The following is a 19907-nucleotide window of genomic DNA, read 5'->3' on the forward strand; positions in this document are numbered from 1 at the left end:
TTTCAGAGCATCATCTACCTTTTCTGTGGCCATCATTTATCCAACCATGAAATTAATTCTTGTAGCACTTTATCCTGCTTCACCGATCATTTCTCTTCCTTTTCCATACTCTTTTTAATCAGTCATAGTACACGACACCACAAAAAAAAATCATAATATTTGTCTTCCTTCACGCCTATCGTCAAAGGTAAACGTGACAGTCAGCAAAAATATTTTTCAGCCCTGGTATGTATTCCAAGTTGAATTAAAGTTCTTGTAGCTATAATGCCACTTGGCTACCCTGGGAGTCCCCTTACACGCTTCTCGAGTGTAAAATAAACAAACCAATGGTTTGTGATCCATACGTAACGTGAATTCTGAGCCCCATAAATACTTTCTAAACTAATTCACATCCCACCCACATGCTATGGCTTCACACTCCATGACAGAGTATGTTGTTTAAGCTCCTCTTAATGCTCAAGGCACAAATGCCACCACTTCTAGCATCCCAAAAAATGATTGTAACGGATTCTTCCTGATTCTGGAGTGCCACAAAAGACAAAATAATTTATGGCCTTAACCAAGTCTCTTTAGGTTCTATTACTTTCGCCGATAACCTGTGACCTAGGTAATACACACTGGTCACTCCAAATTGGCATTTGCTCGCTTTCAATGTGACCCCTTTATCGACCCAGACACCATAGGTACCAGTAGTTTTTAATACTAGCACCTTCAGTGCTGGGGGCGAGCTGCGGGTTAGGCTGACTTGGTAAGCCCTGGGGTCTGCCACTAATGGTTGATGAGGCACAGGACCAGTAGGTGCCAGAGAGCACTATTGTGACTTTCTCCTTTTCATGGACAGTACTCATTAACTCCCCCTCTAGCACCTGTCCATGTGCCAGGCCAGGCAGGAAGGAGATGGTCTTGCCTTCGTTCCCATGGTTTTTGGAAGAGCTCATGTTTCTTAGGCGGGAATGCCCTAGACAAGAACGTAAATGGCGTGCTGACGCTTGCCCCAGGGAAAAAGTTAAGCAAAGATCTCTTCCCGGAAATATAAACATGCCATCTTCCAGGCCAAATCCCTTTTTTTAACTGGAAAGATCATGTCGGCAGATAACTCCTCCAGCATACTATTCAAAGTCATAAAGGAGATTTCTGAGTCACCAGGGAAACAGCTGCTGAACCCCTCCCTAGACTTCTGTGACAGAGTAGCAGTCTATTTTCAGGAAAAAGTCCTTAAGATCTTGCATGAGCTCATCCCTACTGGAGGTGAGGAACCGGTCGCTGGGAAACTCAGCCAGGACTCTAGGAAGAATGTCCTTACCACTTTCCCTCAAACCACATTTCAGCAAACAAAAGAGCTTTTGCTGGGCCTAAAATCTGGTGCTCCCTGGGACCCCTGTATGCCCTCCATACTTAAACTGGCTCCTGATTTAGTAGCAAATTTCCTGTGCAAGGTGTTCAATGATGCTTCTATCTGGTAGGTACCCGGTCATCTGAAAGGAATCCATTGTCTCACTGCTTCTCCAAAAATTGAATGCCGACCCCCTGGAGTTGAAGGATTATATATTCTCTCTCTCTCTGTGTTCTCGCTCTACCTTCCATCAATTTATTTTGATTGTGTACTAAGACTGATATCCTGTGGATACAACTGAGTGTGTTACACTTGTACAACTCATAAATTATACTGACTATTCTCTTAAATAAGTCCCTTGTAGCATACTCTGACCTTATCCATATAGTGCCCAAGCCTACAAGGGTTTTTATTGGGTTTTCCCCTGCCTATAACACTGTGCCGGTTACAGCACTGAGTCTGCCCTCATTGCAGTCACTGACTGTATACGCACACAGGTTGATAAGCGTGGATCGGGGGCGTTGATTATGCCTGACCTATTGGCGGCATTCAACACCATCTCCCCGGTGCGCATGATTCAGTGTCTGCGGGGAGTGGGAGTCATGGGAAAGGCACTGCAGCTTCTCCACTCTTTTATGTCAGGCAGAACTTACATCGTTAGCTGCGGAGGCTTTAGAGAAAAGGCCTCTGGCCTTCCCTGTGGGGTCCCCCAGTTATGGTTATCACTCTTTGTAACCTTTATGTGACCCCTTTGGGTGAGCTGGTGTGGTTGGGTTTCAGGTGTCTCTTATGCAGACAATAAGCAAATATTTGTCTCCATCTTGAATGATTTACAATCTGTCGCAGAGAAGTTCAATCAGTGTATGTCCAGCATTATTTGCCGGATGAAGGGCCACTCACTGACGATCAATGCAGACAAGACCGAGGTGCTGGTATTTGGCTCACAGAATTCCATCTGGTCAAATGCCTGGTGGCCTTCAGACTGTGGTCCCCTTCCTGTCCTGGTTAGGACAGCAAAAAAGTCATCACTTGTTTCTACATTTTAAGAACTCTTAGAAAGGTGTTGCTGTACATTCTGTCCGATCTGCATCGGTCTACCATCATCACACTAGTTAGCTTACGGCTGGACTATTACAACGCTATATACCTTAACATCAATGTGGTATCCCTTAGGAAGCTGCAGGTGGTACAGAACTCAGTGGCAAGGCTGATCCTTAACATTCCAAAGCATCAGTCAGCCAAAGAGGGGATTCATGCCTTGCACTGACTCCCTATCAGGAAGCGCATCGCCTTTAAGGTTCTGAGCATGGGATATAAGGCCATGCACAGTAAAGGTTTGCCACATTTGAAAACTCTGTTCTAGTGGTATACTCCTGGGAGGATCTTGAGATCCTCCACATGGAAAAAACTGGTGTATCCTAGATTTCGCAGGTCCAGATGGGGCAGCTGCTCCTTTTCTGTAGCAGCCACCAAGCTTTGGAATTCCTTGCCCACCTTCAGCTCCAATGTGGACTCTCTCCCGGTTTTCAGAAACCTTCTGAAAACATGGCTATTTTCATCTTAGAGGGCTGCAGGTGCGCTTCTCTCCTCCGTCTGCCCAGCGCCTTGACACCTTTGGGTATAAGTGCACTTTATAAATATTATCCTATTTTATCGTATCCAGCCTTGGGCCCTGCATGCCAACAAGTGCAGCAGGGACAGTCATTCTAAAAATAAAGATCTTCATGCTAACATGCACGTTTGTGTGAAAGGTATCACAGGAAAGAAAAAGTTTATCAGCTGCATTGGTGGTCTGTTTAGAGAAATTGCCCCATGCAAAAGGAGTGCCTCACAATTGGAAGGGCAAGGACAAATGTGCTATTTCTCCCCAAAGTTGAACCCCAGGAGGAGCAGGGACATGGCGATAAGTTACATTTTCTCTGTGAGGTTCCAGGAGAGTGGCAAGCTTCCACAGTAGCCTTACTAGGTTTTGACTTTTTACTCACCCTAAGTGTTTCAAGTAACTAGGAGTGTCACATGGGGAAAGTGTGTGGTTGCTTGACAAATGTAGTTAAATGAAGAAAACAGATTCAGTGAAATTTATAATAGTAAATGCTTTATTGACGTGTGCAAAGGGAAAGTTATAAGAAATGCATGCAGTTTATGTTGGAGAAAGGTGATACCATCTTGAAAGGTTTCATTGTTCAAATGCATTTGTGTTTGTACGGTTTATGTTATGCATTTGGTTATTATGGTGATACCCTGACAAAACCAGAATGTCGGACTTTTCATTAATGCCTTCCCTACCATTGTGTTAGGCAATGAGCGAGTTTGGTGTGTCTAGAGGTTAGGGCTTGCTGGTGCACAGAGCATTAAAATGTCTCCAATGCAGGGGGTCCAGGTTACACTTGGGGGGTTGCTGGACCTGCATGACCCTACTTTATTTTGCCCCCACCGTAGGTTGTTAGGCCTTTTAGAGGGTGTCACCTTAGGCATTTCCAGCTGCCTTTCGGTCAGCAGCGGCCCGTGAAAGTAAGAGCGGTGGGGCCGGGTGGAGAGGGACTTCGACATACGACGGTGAGGGAAAATTAAATATTTAATTTTCCCTCGTGGTGGTCTGTTAAATCCCCCCCCAACCCCATCCCGGCCCCACTATTCCACGCCTCTTACCTTCATGGACCACTCCTGCATTCGGTGTATATGTTAATTTGTGGATAGTATTTAGAAGTATGTCATAAGTAAAAGCATAGACTGGACAGAGATGTATTAAGTGTTGCTTGTTGCTTTGTTGAGTTCTAAGTCTTGAGCCCACAGCACCTCTCTTGAATAAGCCATCATTATGTGCAGTCACACTGCCTAGAATTGCAATGCTGCTTTATAGTAGGTTGCAAAAAACACAGTTGATGGACAGAATGTAGAACAATGTCATACATTCACCCCAGTACAAGGATCTGGGCCTAAATCCATCGTTTTTTTGCACTCCACACCACCCTGGGTTAGACACTGGCTATATGCAAATCAGCTCTGACCCTGTGCCTCATGGGAACAGTCCAGTCCGAACTACCAAGCCATGTCTTTCCCAGACCGGAATCAAGCATCCGAGGACCGGTTTCTGGCTACATTCTGTCCATCAACTGTGTTTTTTGCAATTTTCACCCCGAGTGTGCTGGGTATACTCAGACGTGAGTCCCAGGCTCTCCACACCACTGGAGTCAAGCTATCCAGGCTGAAGAAGGCTGATAGCCAGAAACCGGTCCTTTATAGTAGGTCGCATTGCTTTTGTTATGAAAACACCCCCATGGGATACACTAGATGAAATCTCAAGTTGTTTGGTTGCATACAAATGGCTGCAGTAAAGGGTTCCTCTCACATTATAAGAGGTTGTGCATGTCTGCTGATATTTAGGGTTACAGTTTAATGGTCGTTCATATATTCCTATCTTCCTAATGAATTAATTTGTTTGCGCAGAAGGTTCAGAGTTCACTTCCCTGCAAAGAGTTTAGACAAGGTGTGTGCTTCAACTTCACCTTTCCGATCTCTTTCTGTTTGTTCTGAGCGAACAGATCACTTATAACCTCAAGTCTCGAAACAGAGCCGGAGTCTTTGTAATAGTCTATTAGGTTCTCCTGGGTGAGGTCAGAGCTGTTTCCCACATCTTGCCTTACACTTCATAAACTAAAGAGGGTTAATTCATACCTGAATGCTTTGACCAAAGGTGAAAAAGACAAACCAACAAGTACATGAATGGACCTGTTTTGTTCATTGTTATCAGTGCACTATGATTTCCCATCTCTTGACGTTCAGCCCATGAAGAATTCTTCTTACCACGTAGGTAACCTGTAGAACTATTCCTTTTTAAGAGGCTTGTGGAATTTTCCCCCATAATAACCCCCTGTGTTTTCATGTGATGTAGTGTTGGTTGTTTATGTGACAATAAGTAGCAACTGCATGTACTTGTCTCTGAAAACCTGTTTCAGTATGATCCTTAAGACTAACTCATCTAACTCATCTTAACTGAGGCCTAGATGTATCAAGCATTTTGCGATTCGTTAAGGCCGAAATTCGCAGAATTTCGGCCTTAACGAATAGCAAAAGGACATTTTGCATTTTTTGGGATGCATGTGAAATTTATCAAAATAAGGAATCGCAAAAAATTGCGATTCCTTATTTTGCTTAAGCATTTAAGGAATCGCAATTTTGTGATTCCTTAAATGCCATGTATGAAGCTTTTTTAATTTGCGAATTCAGGTTAAGGAATCGCAAATTAACACCAACTTGAGGTTCGTGTTAATTTGCGAAATCATTTCAAAAACCAAAATTTGGCAATTTTGAGGGTGGCATGTGACTCACATACATGCCCATAGGGCATGTATGTGCGCCATATGCACACACATGTAAGTTTCAGGGGTGCAGCATGGTGTCCATGAGACACCCCTGCACCCTTGCAATAATTCTCAAATTGCGATTAGCAAATTGCGAATTCTCAATTTGAGAATTATTTCGCAATCATTCCTATGGGCCTCCTGGCCCTTAGGAATGAATAAGAAATTATTCCTTATTTGCGAATTCGCAACTTGCGAATTCGCAAATTAGGAATAATAAGGAATCGGAAAAAAATAGCGATTTTAAACATACATCCCATTTTGCGATTTCTTAATAGCGATTCGGTAAAAATCGCTATTAAGAAATCGCAAATAGGAACGATGATACATCTAGGCCGGAGTCTTTAATTACTCTAAAAAATGTGTAGAATTTAATTGGCTCTCATAAGGTTTGTTTTCTACTGCATTTTGGACACAGAAATGTTAAAGAGTCCTAGCGACATTTTGCTATTCCCAGTGGGTCGCAAATAGACCTACCTCATGAATAATAATGAGTTAGGTTTCGGTTTGCAACCCACTGGGAATTGCAAAAATCACAGTATGGTGGCCTGCTGGGGTCAGCAGATCACCATGTCTATGATTGCTTAACGGTAAAGCAATTTTTTTTAAATGTAGCTCATTTTCCTTAAAGAAACACGGGAAGCGTTTCAAAAAGAGAATGAAAAGTTTTCTCTTCATTTTTTAAGATTAGGCAGTGGTCCGTGGGACCACTGCCTGCTCTCAAAAAATGCTTTTGGAAACATTCACAAAGGGAAAGAAGTCCGTCTCGGGCCCCTTCCCATTATCGAATGGGTTACCACCAACTTAAAAGTTGGTAGTAAATTGTTAATGTTTTGTGACTGTGTTCGGTCACAAAACATTGATGCATGCCACTGCAATTTGTTATTAACAAGGGACGCCCTAAATACGCCCTTCCTAATACCAAATCGCAAACCCAAATTGCGATTCAGTGACAGTTGACAGAATCGCAATTTGGCCTTTGTACACTAAAAAATGCCTTTTTGCATATTTCAAATGATCCGATTTCTGCAAATTGGGCCGTTTGCAAACATAAAAAAGCTTGTACATCTGCCCTTCAATTCCTTTGTGTTTATGTAATTGACAATGGGGAACTTTTGCTGGAAGTAGTAGGGTTAGGGCCTCCAAGTCTTCAGTCATACCTCCTTTGTGACAAATCTCTGTTTTGTTGCTATTATTAATGGGGAAGAGACACATTTTACGTGTACAGGCAATATAAAGCTCCACATTCTTGAGGCAGTGATCAGTAAGGTCGGTGCACTAATTGAAATATGGGTTTGCTATGGCCAAATTAGGAATTATTCCATGAATGAATGTGCATCTAGCGTCTTCATTCAGAGTGCACTTCTTGGTGACACTGATGAATAAATACCCTATTAAATCATTGTCCACAAAGTTCAGAACAAGACGTAACTGAAAGACCAGTGCCCCCCCAATTAAATATTTAGGTAACACATAAATAAGCCTCATACGTAGTAGCCGCGCCCATAATGGAGATGCTATCGTTATTGTATCTCTGCTATTGTAATAGCATTTCCGTAGAAAAAAAGACGATGGAACATTACTCATGCAGTTTATTTTGCAATTATTGTTCTTGTGGCACATGAATGATTGTTTTTAAAATCCCTTCTAGAGAAGACTGCAAAAGCAACATTGTTTCAGTTTCTGGGAAAGAATCACCTTCTACCTCAGCTACCACGTTGTTCCCTATTTCAAAGCTGTTCAGTGAAGTGGACTGTCCATCTTTCTTTTAAATCATGAAAAAAAATGCTTGCATCTTGCTCAAAAGTGTTTGCATTTGAAGAGGTAACCTTAGGGGAGGAGTACAGTGTTTCCATCACACTATTACAGAAAATAAGCCAGATTTAAAATATTTAGCATTTTTAACTCTGCTTCCTCTGAATTAGAAAATTGTGGTTCTGACAGATTGTATTGAATTCAACATTGGTGACACCGTTTTTTTCCCTGTGGGATTCCTTTTTTTTTTAATCCTCATTTCACTGTCAATCATCTAGCCATATTGGCTATGTCATCTAACTGAATGCGCCCTACCAGACTGATATATGTATTCCGGAATCGATGTATCCACCTTCAGTGCACTAGTGCTGTAATCGTTGGATAGTGGCCCTCATTTTGAGTTGGGAGGTTCGCCCAGAGATTTTTGGCTGTCCTCCGACTGACTTCCATGTCCATCTGAGAGACCTGGTTTAGTGCTCTAGTCCAACGGGCTCCACATGGAGCAACAGCGAATAACTTTTTTTTTTTTTTTACAGAAATCCATGTGTGCTAACAATATCAAATAGAAGAGCAGCTGCTCCTCTTTTTTATTTAATATCCCACTAAACACTGGATCAGTCCCAAATAGTATTATGATATCAGTTAACTTCACCTGCTGCTTTAAACCTTAGACAAGAAATTGCTCACCTACTGCCAGAATAGAGAGATCTTTGGACATGTGCTGAAGAGATGCTTTTTGCCTGCCCCCGGTAATCTACACCTTAAACATACCCATGCTTGTTTCGCAATTTCATGATCTCAGTTAATGTCCTGGCAGGAGGTCCTAATCAGAACAATGGGTACACACTCTAGGTTTGAGTATTTGAAAAACTTTTCCTAGTGGTCAGCTCAAGCATGGGGAGAACAGAAGAGTGAGGAAATTGAGAATAAGATGATCTCCAATTTGACCACTTTGGAAAGAAGTAGCACACGGTTATTGGGAAATATTAGAAGCCCAGAATGCTAAAGTTAGACAGCCCTATCTAACTTGGATAGAAACGGTGCCACTCCATGTTCTTGAAGACCTCTGGCTAAAAACTTTTTATGTTACTGTATGAAATAGTAAAACAAGCTTCCCTAAAGCGTATTCATTTTTTCACTTTGCATAGATTGTACTGATCACCCAAAAAACTGTGGGGTCCTTACATAGAGGCATAATAACTGCTGGATAACCGCTGGTTTCTCTCTACACTCGATATTTTTCACAAAATATGAATTCAATCTGGTCATAAACCTAAAAGTGGTTATGAATTCCAGAGTATAATGGGAAACATGGAATGGCTGATGGGCCAAGCTCTACTAAGGCTTCACCATAGTCTCAACACAGCATTGCGTTTATGCCAAATACAGAATTTGCAGCACTCTGTTAAAGTAGTTTGTACAATTGTAGACAACTGCGGCTCCTCCGTTAAGGTGGAGGAGCGTCGCCCTACTGCTCTCTCAGCAGTGAAAACATACAAAATAAAACGATAATAAAACAGATTGTCATTTTATTTTTTCTGCCTTTTGAGTGTAGGGCAGGGCGGGTCCCTCTTAATGGACTGCAGCGAAGAGGAGTGTTGGGCACTGCTGCAAGTGCGCATGTCGGTTTGGTGTTGGCTGTCTTAGGACAGCCAAACAGACATGCACTCTCAGATCTCTCCACCCGAGCTGTGCTGCACAGTCAGGTGGAGAACTGGCTCAGGCTCCCAGGCCCTGACTGAGCATCACACCAGCCTGCTCCGATCAATTTCGGCGCTTCTCGCATGAGAGCAGCGTCTGGATTGGAGTAGGGGAGTCTAGTAGCCTGTGCATGCACTGCCTGCCGGGAGTCGGGAGGAGCAGAAGAGCACCAAAGTGGCAGCCGGTGTGTGAGTACTATTTTTTTGTTTGTGTTTTTCTTCCCTGTGCTGTTTCCCATGCTGCCACACCACTTTCTTTCACTGCAGCCACCACTGATGGTAGAGCTGCTTGGAGCTGGAGTATTCTGCTAAAACCAAAGCATTCTAATAACAAAATTTAGCCTCTAAGTCTGCCAATTCCTTATTTTATTTTGCCACTGTTTGCTGGATCATATGCTTCTGCACTGCTCCAGTGTTGATGTAAAGGTTAGCATTGCTTAGTCAATCTCCTTTTTTTGCATGTTCTTTTACCCCTTCTAAACAGGAGTAAAGTGCCAGTGCTCCCCTTTAAACATAGTTACATTGGCTTATCCCTTACAGATATATTGAACTTTCCTGTAAGTACCTAGTGTACGTCTTGAAGGTGCCACAGGTTCTGGATGTTCGTGCCACATGTGCCATCCTCACGATTGGCCTGTAAAATATGGCTTCATGCCATCCCTTTATAGAATGACTGCAGCAGCCTAAAAACCTGCTGCTAAACCTGTCAAAATAACCCTTTTTGACAGACGGGGAACTTTGCTTTAAAATATTAATATGTTATCCCCTAAGTACATCTTGTCGCCCATAAGGTAGGGTGCCTGAGATTAAAAAGTGGAACATGCAGAATGAAAGTTGGCAGCGGAACCCCGGGGCAAATATGACCGATTTCAATGCAACTTCATCAGATACAGTTTCAGGTTTGCCCCGCTGGAGGACTTTGAGCTCCATAAAAGAAGTCTAAGGGGTCAATTACGATTTCGTTTTGAAAGCATACTGATTGAATTGGTCTCGGAATGGTTTCCGACCGCATTGGATTCTGGGAGTCCGACCAATCGATTACGATTATTCCGGATACCATTCGGTCGGACCCCCATTGACTTCAATGGGACCCTGTGTTCCAACTGAATATACAGGCTCGCATTGAAGTAAGGGGTGGCTGGGAAAAATCGTGTGCCTTGTGGGGGGCACCCCATAGTGACTGCCACACTGTGCATTGTTGCAAAAATGGGACCTTGGGTGCCCCCATGAGCCCCATTCGGTAGGCTCTGAGTGAAGGGGGGCAGGCTACGATCCCCCAAAGTCATATTCCGACAGCCGATTGGTGTCGTAACAACCGATTCGGAAAGGCTGTCCGAATCTGACATCATGACCACTCGTTCAGAAACGCGTCCGTTGACCTTTACGAGTCAGCTCCGAACGACTTTCCTCCAAATTCCATATGAAACCCACTCAGAAAGTCTGAATCTGATGTGGAGTCTTTCCGAATGACATCGTAATGGGCCTATATGTCGGAAGAAAATTGTTTTGACCGGAACAAACCCACTTAAACGATCCAACCCGCTTTCCATCACTTAGACACTCCTACTTCCTTGTCTATTGCTTCCATCATTGGCGCTTAGTGCTTTTTGGTGCTATTTTCACTTAAATCTTTAAGAACTCCCATCTACGGCTTCCCTCATTGGATTTTTGTTGTTTTGATGTACTTCTTAATACTAAAATGCACTGTCTTTGTCTAATTTAGTTTGCAATTGTCATTGTTTTGGTGTTTTGACTTTATTAGTCTATTAATGTTTGGACTTTGCATAAATAATTTATACATTGCCCTAAGTTAAGGCTGTCCGCTCGGTGCCATAGCTACCAGGGGTTAGAGCTCAGGTTAACTTAGTGACATTGAGGTTTATTCAGACAAGTTAGTGTTGTTATTCCTAGAGCTAATTGACTGCCCACTCCGAAGAATAAACTACTTTATAACAATTGCTTTGTGAAGGGGATGAATGCATTACTTGACTCAGACTGTTGATTCCTGTTTGCAGCACATATGTTACCAACAAACTGATCTTCCATTCTGATCCTCTCTAAAGTCAGCTCTCTGCCATTTAATGGCTGCTGTTTGCAGAATGCTTGTGATTCTTATCGAGGTGTCTTATTGATTCTTATATTCGGTTCGTTTGTATGTTCTCCATCACTGTTACTAAATATTACATATAATAATTGCAGCATTAGGAAAAATGTCATAATTTCAAAAATGCCACACCTTGAAGTAATTTATGTTTATTCATTGCAACAGCTACTTCAATTCTTAACATTCAAATTAAATTCTAGCAAACCTGAGATCAGGTCACAATTTTCTCTAGCTATGAGTTCATGCAGTGTCGCAAAATTTTGAAATTTTGTATGTTACATGAATGGATATTTACACACGTTTTTGTTTTGTTCCATTGACCACAGAAGCCTCAGAAAATTAGGAAGATTGAAATTAAATTTGCATCTGTATTAGTACTGCTATGAATGGGTGCTGATTTGTTATTTTTGGCAATTCTCAAACATTCCCAGTACTATGCTTGGACAACTGAATGATGGTCTGTATTCCCGGCATATTACTGGAAAAGTCATGTGACCCGTTTCTTGTGCTACCATTTCCTCAATGTAAAATTGTATACAATGTTTAATTCCACATTAGGATACTGCAGTTCGATGTGCAATTGTGGTTTTTTTTAGGTTGAAGCTTTCCAGTAAACACATCTGTCTGGCTGCAAAGACATATTGAATACATGCTGCAAGCTCACCTAGCAATGCATTCTGCCCATTTCTAACCATTGGCTTTGTGTTTTGTAACTTACATTTGCTAGCTTTCTATTTGCTGGCTTTATTTGTTTTGGGCTGACAGCATACCTTTGTCTCTCCAGCATAGCACAGCCTTTTTACCAATTCTGTGACTTACTCCTTGTATTCTTCCATGAGTGCTCACTTTCTGAGAACTCTTTTTTTTCTTTTTCATGAGGCAGTCCAGGAGAGATGTTTTCAGTCGTCTCCCTTTTATGCTTGTTCACAGCAGTAAACATGATAAATTTCTTTGAAACATTTCCTGCCTCCTATCTTTCTGCTTAACTGAATCTACTTATCTCTATGCTATTCCACTCCACAACACTCTTCTAGACTCTATGCCATTCCACTCTACAACACTTGACTCCACGACACACAACGCCATTCTTCTGTATGCTTTAACCTTTAGCCATGCTGAACAGCAGCCATATTGGTGTACAACATGTCTGAAACCCATTGATCATGCCAAAAGTTCTCGCATAGGCGAGACCTATTGGCTGTGACAACGCTTGTTTATTTTCTTATTTCCTCTGCAGGGGAAGCATTTTTTACAGTGGAGAAACTCCTTCACTTTTAGTCTCAAGTATGAAGGCGACCCATTCAGTTTCCCACCTTGGAAAGGGAGTTACTCCACTGGTCTGCCAAAGTGAAACTTTGCCCTCTGGGAAAGAGCCAAAGTGGAGTTTGTGAGTGACAACCTCACAAATTTGTGGTCACTCCCAAACTTTTAAGGCAAGCCATACCATGTTCTACCATGCTGTATATTTCTCAGCACTTGTGGAGTGAAATCCTTAGTAATAAATCCATTAAGCCTCTTGTGAAATCCTCCATTAATTTCCTGAACGGTTTAAATGAAGCAACACAGGTCTACAGCTGAAATAATAGCTTTGTGAGTCAAGCCCTGATTTGGACCCTCACTTATTTTACGACTGCAGAACGTTGTTTGTTTACAGTACTCTGGTCTTCAGCTTTATCGAGTTCATATTAATTCTAAGAGCATTTGTACTACTGGTATTTAAAGAATAGTAATCCTCGCAAAGATTCTCTTAACAGTCTTTATTCACATTGACCCTCCTCTTATTTCTGTTACATTAGGAGACAAACTGCCAACCTTCATCTCTGCGTGCCATAACCAAGCTGTTGAAAAGAAGTTCATTCGAGTACAATGAGCACCAGTGATTTTATTATCCCTGCTGCAAAACTCGGAAACTCTGTAATAGCAAAATCAAAGTAAGTGAAATTAACAGTCCCCTGGCATAGCCAGTGGGTCTATGCTACTTCTGGTAAATGTGTTCCTGTAATGGCTATGTATTGCATGATACCTGTGGATGCAAAAATGGGACAAACATTTAACATTCAAGAACTTATAGACATCTAGTCAATGCACTTACAACTACAAATACTCCCAGACTGCTATACATGCAGCCAGACATCACAAATGTGCTTCCATGCAAACATGGGTGGATGCTGCAACTGGGTAAGTATGATCCAAAAGTCTCAGACCTTGCATTTAAAAAACATACAGAGAGAAAGGCACTGGGCTTAGAAAGTGGGACTATCTCTAATAGAATAGTGTATTGTTCTTATAATAGGCCTCATTCATAGCCGTTGGTGGTGAAGAATATGGGTTGCTGACTCGTGGTGTGTGGTCTGAACCATGTTGCACAAGACTGAGTCGATGAATATATAGGGTGTTAATGGGTATGTTATAGTTGGCCAGATGTACAAAGTCACTAAGCCGCCCCAAACCCGCGTTTTGCCAAATCACACGGGTCGTAATCACTCAATGGATTTTTGGAATGTACCAAAAATAATTTGCGGGCCGTTAACAGGTTTTTAAATTGCAAAATGGGTTTAGAAATTCAGAACAACTCGCTGTTTGAAAATGTTGTGTTGGGTATTCCGTCCAGTTATTCATTATGGTATGTATCTATGTTTTTCGAGTGAAACCCAGTTGCTAAATAAACATTGATATTTTACTGACTCCCAAAATGGGGTAGTAAGCCATTCGCAAGCTAGGGAATGGGTCCCTAAGGTAATGTAAACAACCTAAACGGTTTTTGGGGATTTAGCAGTAATCTTGGGGCCTCTGTCTACCATCAAACAATCCATAAACGTTTAGAATTTCTTTTTAAACACAGCCTGATTCCTTTGGAAAATGGGCTTCATTTAAAATATATATATATTTTTTAAAGACCAGATGTGATGGTTTGCAGGCAGATTCAGGCTACCATCTCTGTAATGGCCACCAATTGTAGTGAGTCACAATTTGTGATCTACTTCATGAATCTGATTGCGACCACATTGCAGGTCCTCATACCAGCTCCCCCTGCCGCCTAGAAAAGGTCTCCTCTACCTCCTCTGCCTGTTCCACTGATGCTGCCTGATCCCGCCTCCACTGTCAATCTCCCACTCTGCTCCCGATTGTATATCAGCCACTTAGTCTGTCCATTGTGCATTGCCAGTTCTTTTATCAAAAGTCTATTTTATTCCTGTATTAGCCCACTTATTAGCCCATTTTCTTTAATGTAAGTTCAGCTTTAATTTCTTGTATTAGCCTGTCGAGTGTCTAATGTTAGCTTTCATATTCTTTATTCCTGTATAAGCGTGTGTGCTAGTTAGCATTTTATTTCCTGTATTAGCCTCCAGCACTACATATTCCTGACGTTTTTTTGCCCCTGTTTACCAATCCTGCCTTCAGCCACACAGCACCCCTCCCTCCCCCAGGACCTACCTAATGGAGGCTACAGTGCAGCTGCACCACCGGTGCACCGAAGGCGCGCCAAAGGCAAACCCATCAGCGCCCGTCCACACTTGAACCGTGTCCAGAGCCAGGAACCCTGGACCTCCTGCCATTCATCGTTATACCACTGTTGAGCTCCTGGCCCCAGAAGGCGCAACAAAAATTGCTGCATCTCCTCTCCACGATCCACAGAAGGACCCTTCACTTTCCACCGCTGCTACTTCACCTGCAACACTGAAATCCCCACATGTCCAACACAGGTGACTTCCGACTCTCCGTAATGGCTTCAGTGCGTACTGCTCAGTGCCCGATTCATCTGCAAACATGCCACAGAAATCTGGGAGACCATTACCACCCTCACTCTGATGTGTTATTCATAACCGAAACCTGACTCACTCCATCTTCAAACTCCGACATCATGACAGCAATGCCACACCGCTACAAGATGATACACAGAGACCGGCAAGTTACCCAAACCAGAGCTGGACAGACCAGGCATTACGCCATGATTAATAGATCGAACCTTTACCCATCCTGACTACGCTAAGAGCCGGGACTAAAACATCGTATTACAATTGCCCTGAAGAAGCCCCAGGCCTGCTGGCCAATCAGGGGTGAAACACGTGTTGGCTGTTCACGTGATGTGTCAATAAATACGCTTTACACAAATTAACGCGATTGATTGGAATTACTCCAAAGAAGTAACATTTAAATCTTCAAGCCCCAGCACAACTCTTCCATTCTCTACTCAAACAAGGGGGTGAGGGGTGTCCCCCTGCTGAGGGCGGAAGCATAAACAGATTGGAAGCTCATTAAACTGGCTAGTAAGGGTTTGTGATCTTGTTACCCCTTCAACCTGTGCAACCACCGCTGCTACTTCACCTGCAACACTGAAACCCCCACATGTCCCACACAGGTGACTTCTGACTCTCCGTAATGGCTTCAGTGCGTACTGCTCAATGCCCGATTTATCTGCAAACATGCTACAGAAATCTGGGAGACCATTACCACCCTCACTCTGATGTGTTATTCATAACCGAAACCTGACTCACTCCATCTTCAAACTCCGACATCATGACAGCAATGCCACACTGCTACAAGATGATACACAGAGACCGCAGCAACAAGCCCGGAGGTGGCATACCATCATCTACAAGGATCCTCTCCAATGCACCACCACTGAAGACAACACCACTCCAGTCCTGGAATGACTCCATTTCCAAATCCAAACTAATACAAATACAGTTATCAGAGGAACCCTCTCATTCAGACCCCGGGTCCCTTGCCCCGGCTTCTGCAATGCCATTTCAGATTTCCTCTCCGCCCTAACAATTGACTCCAAGCAGTATATCTTCCTCGTAGACCTCAACTTCCACCTCGATGACCCGAACGACACCAGCTGCACCAACCTCCTGGAAAGCTTGAGCAACATTGACCTCACGTAGTTGGTCACCAACCCCACACACATCAAAGGACACACTCCGGACTCCATCTTCTCAGCCAGTGACAGAATCTAGTTCAGCCATGTCACCGAGCTAACCTGGACTGATCACAGCATCAACCACTTCACCATTGCAGGCTCCCTGGGACCGACCACCAAGCCCCTCCATCCCCTTGCACAGCAGATGGAGCAAAATCACTGAGACCCAATGGACAATCCCCCTCAACACTACCAGGCCCCGCACCACTAGCAACCTTTAAATGGCCATCTGGAATTTCTTAGACAGGCTCTCCAACTGCACAGACACATTCTCCCCCTGGAAAGTGGCCAGCAGATCCAGCAAACACGCCAGCTAGTTCACCGCCGAACTATGGCCCATCAAATGCGAATGCAAGAGACTGGTGAGATGATGGTACTCGAGTAGGATTCCCACAGACCTCAACACCTTCAAATTAACCCTCAGCAAATACCACCATCGCCTCAAAGAAGCCAACAAGGATGCCCTAATAAACCGCATTGAGGCAAGCTCCAATCACAAGAAGTAACTCTTCAGCATCCTCCGAGTTCTCAGCCCCATGCCACTGAGACTATGATCCGCCCTTCCCAGGCTCTCTGTGACACCCTGATGGATTACTTCTACAAGAAGATATCCGACATCTACAGTAACTTCGACCCAAAACCCACTGATTTCAGCCATCTGCTGGCACCCACAAATGCCACACACCGCAACATGCTCACCACTTGGAAGCCGCTCAGCACTCCAAGCACCACAGCCATCATGACCTTGATTCACTCTGGAGAACTGAGGGGTCCCTGCCCCCACCAAATCTTCATCCTGGGATGGAAGCAAATCAGCAGTGCACTCACCAACATCCGGGGAGCTTAACAACAAGTAGGTTACAACAGAGCAGGACCTTTGACGAATGTGTGACTACAAGGCCTCCCTCCTGTGCTCCCTTAGGAATCAAAAGCCCTGATTACATGAGGTAATTCCTCATCCGAAACCAGTGGCAAGTATTAGGCTTGTTCCTATTTTTTACACTTAGAAGTGCCCTAGGTATGTAGGGTGTGTGCACCTATTTATTTATTTATTTATGCGTTTTTATATAGCGCAGACTTTACCCAAAGGTGTCAGAGCGCTTCACAATTGGAACAGAACTGATACATGAGAACATTACAAGTGAACAAATTACAAAAGCAAAAGTTACATTACATGAGGCAAAAGTGACAATCGTGAGTGAACAAAGTACAAGATGTAGCAATTGGTGCATTGCATGAGGAAAAAAGTGACATGTGTGCAGGTTACAAGAGCGTACAAAGTACAAGTGGAGGTATAATACTGCAATAAATGGAGGACACTCAAACACAAGAACAAACGTTACATAGGCAATGGTGGCACTTGTGCAAGTATCGAAAGCAAACAAAAAGCAAGAGGTAGCAAACAGTGTGTTACAAGAGAAAAGTGACGTGTGCATGTTACAAAAGAGTACCAAATACAGGTAAAGGGTAGTACTGCAATAAATGGCAGTCTATCAAACCACAAGAACACACTGGGACGGCACTTCAATAGACATTTTCTAAACTAAAAAGGTCTTCCTTCAGATAATAGAGAGCATGAATTAACTTTGGAAGTGTCTTTGAAGGGGATGTATGACGTTACAATGCATGCTTTTACCACGCATGCCTTTACAACGCTGTTTTTACAACGAAAACCTTTACAACGCATAGCGCTTTGGGGTGCTGGATATGTTTCCCCTTTGAAGGAGGAGAACTTTGAGGTCATTTTTGAAGGCCTGGAAGGAGGTGGTGGTCTGGAGCTGAGGCGGAAGTGAGTTCCAGATTCTCACTGCGTTGCCTCAAAAGGATTGGGCCATTGATCTTTCCTTCTTGAAAGTGGGAGGTTCAAGCAGTAGCTTTTCCACATTTTGTGATGGTCTAGAGCCTCCAGAGAGTTTCAGTTTATTCGCCAGGTAGCGAGGAGAGGAGGAGTGCAGGGGTTTGTGTGTGATGCAGGCAGTCTTGTAGATGGATCTTGCCTCGATGGGAAGCCAGCGGAGGGTGGATAACAAGGGTGTGATGTGGTCGGTTCATTTGGCCTCATAAATGAGGCGAGCTGCTGAATGAAGAACAGACTTAAGGGGGGACAGGTGGGATTTGGGGAGGCCAGTAAGTAGAGAATTGCAGTAGTCCAGCCTGGAGAGGACTAGCGATTGGACCCGGGTTTTAAGGTCATGCTCCGGGAAGAAGGGACGGATCCCCCAAAGAAGGCGAAGTTGGTATCACGTCTCTGGGGCAAGTAACCTCTTTACATCCCACCCTGATGAAAGCACAGGACTTATTTAGGCCAGTTAAGGAGGGCTGGAACATGTTGGTGCTCATTCTAGGGTCATAAGACCATCGCATCCTGACACCCGATTATAATATATTTTTAATCTTCCCTCCCACTCCATTAAAATAATTCTTTAGGAGTGGGTGAGGAATTTTATCTTTAACGGTACGCCCCCATACACCTTATCTTTAATTGCTCCCTGAAAGATGGTTGAACCCGCCACGACATTTAGAAGTTGGGGTGAGCCAATGATGAAGCATGTAACTACTAGAGTGAGTGAGGGCTATAAAAAGAAAAGGGTCTCTCCCCTTCCCACCTGTAACAATGGGTTGGAACATATCAGACTCTCTCAGCAATCCCTACTTGAGAGTCTTACCATCGCCTACTCAGGACTCCCCCCAACCCCAGTTTTCCCCTACCCCTGGAGGATTAAACAGTACTTTTTGAAGGGACACACTTATTGTTAATGAGTATATGAATTAGGGAGGACTTGTCCTTTCTAAACCTCATGGTCGAGGACCTCTCTACCCTTCCGGGACCAATCCTGGTCCCAGGATTTTGTGTGCCACACTCACCAACATCCTCACACTTCCACCACCACCTCTACCGTACCTGAATCAGGGAAACACGCAGAGGTATGTCACTTCTCAAGAAGCTCTCTGGTGACCCCAGTGTTCTTGAGAATTACCACTCCATCTCACTACTCCCCTTCACCGCCAATGTCCTGGAGAAATCCATCAATTGCCAGTTCACAGAACACCTGGAAGTAAACAACCTACTTTATGCCTCCCAGTCCGGCTTCTGCTCCAACCACAGCACCAAGACCACCTTGATCGCTGCAACTGATGACATCAGTTCCTTCCTCAACTGATGTGAGACAGCAGCCTTGATCCTCCTTGACCAGTTAGCTGCTTTTGCCAGCAAATGTCACTACACCCTCATCTCAACACTCCACAACATCAGTGTCCGGGGAAATGCCCTATAGTTGATCACCTCCTTCCTCACAGAATGCACTCAGAGAATCTGCCTACCCCCCCACCTCAGAGGCTTCCTCTGACTCCCCGTTCAGGAAAGATGCCAGTTCAAGTTGCTAACACACGCCTACAAAGCCCTTCACAACATTGGACCAACTTACATCAGCCACCGCCTGTCTTTTCACCGATCCGCCAGACAACTCCGCTATGCCTCCCTTGCCCTCGCCCCCTGCATCCACGGAAGCCACATTGGAGACCGTTCCTTCTCCTACCTCGCAGCCAAGTCCTGAAACTATCTTCCCCTTCACTTTCAAACCTCACCATCACTCACAGACTTCAGGTTGGGACTCAAGACCTGGCTCTTTGACTGAAGGCCAACAAGACCTCAGTGTCTGGACACCCCCAGGGGTGATCAGCCATACTATATAAATACTGTTTAATTGATTAAATACGATTCTGAATTTTG

The 19907-nt window shown here is 43.8% G+C and overlaps 1 protein-coding gene across 2 annotated transcripts in view; it reads left to right on the forward strand.

The window, feature by feature from the left end:
• Nucleotides 1–19907, forward strand: part of ZBBX (zinc finger B-box domain containing) — a 551428-nt gene that overhangs the window by 42250 nt on the left and 489271 nt on the right. For both annotated transcript variants that reach the window (XR_015300974.1, XM_086944333.1), the window contains exon 2: nt 13050–13184. Coding sequence is in view for 1 of the 2 variants with exons in the window: in XM_086944333.1 (XP_086800459.1) it covers nt 13120–13184 (65 nt within the window). In the remaining variant the exon portion in view is untranslated. The remainder of the gene's footprint in view (nt 1–13049; nt 13185–19907) is intronic.

The sequence above is a fragment of the Lissotriton vulgaris genome, chromosome 11 (genome assembly GCF_964263255.1).
Source record: "Lissotriton vulgaris chromosome 11, aLisVul1.2, whole genome shotgun sequence".
NCBI lineage: Eukaryota > Metazoa > Chordata > Amphibia > Caudata > Salamandridae > Lissotriton > Lissotriton vulgaris.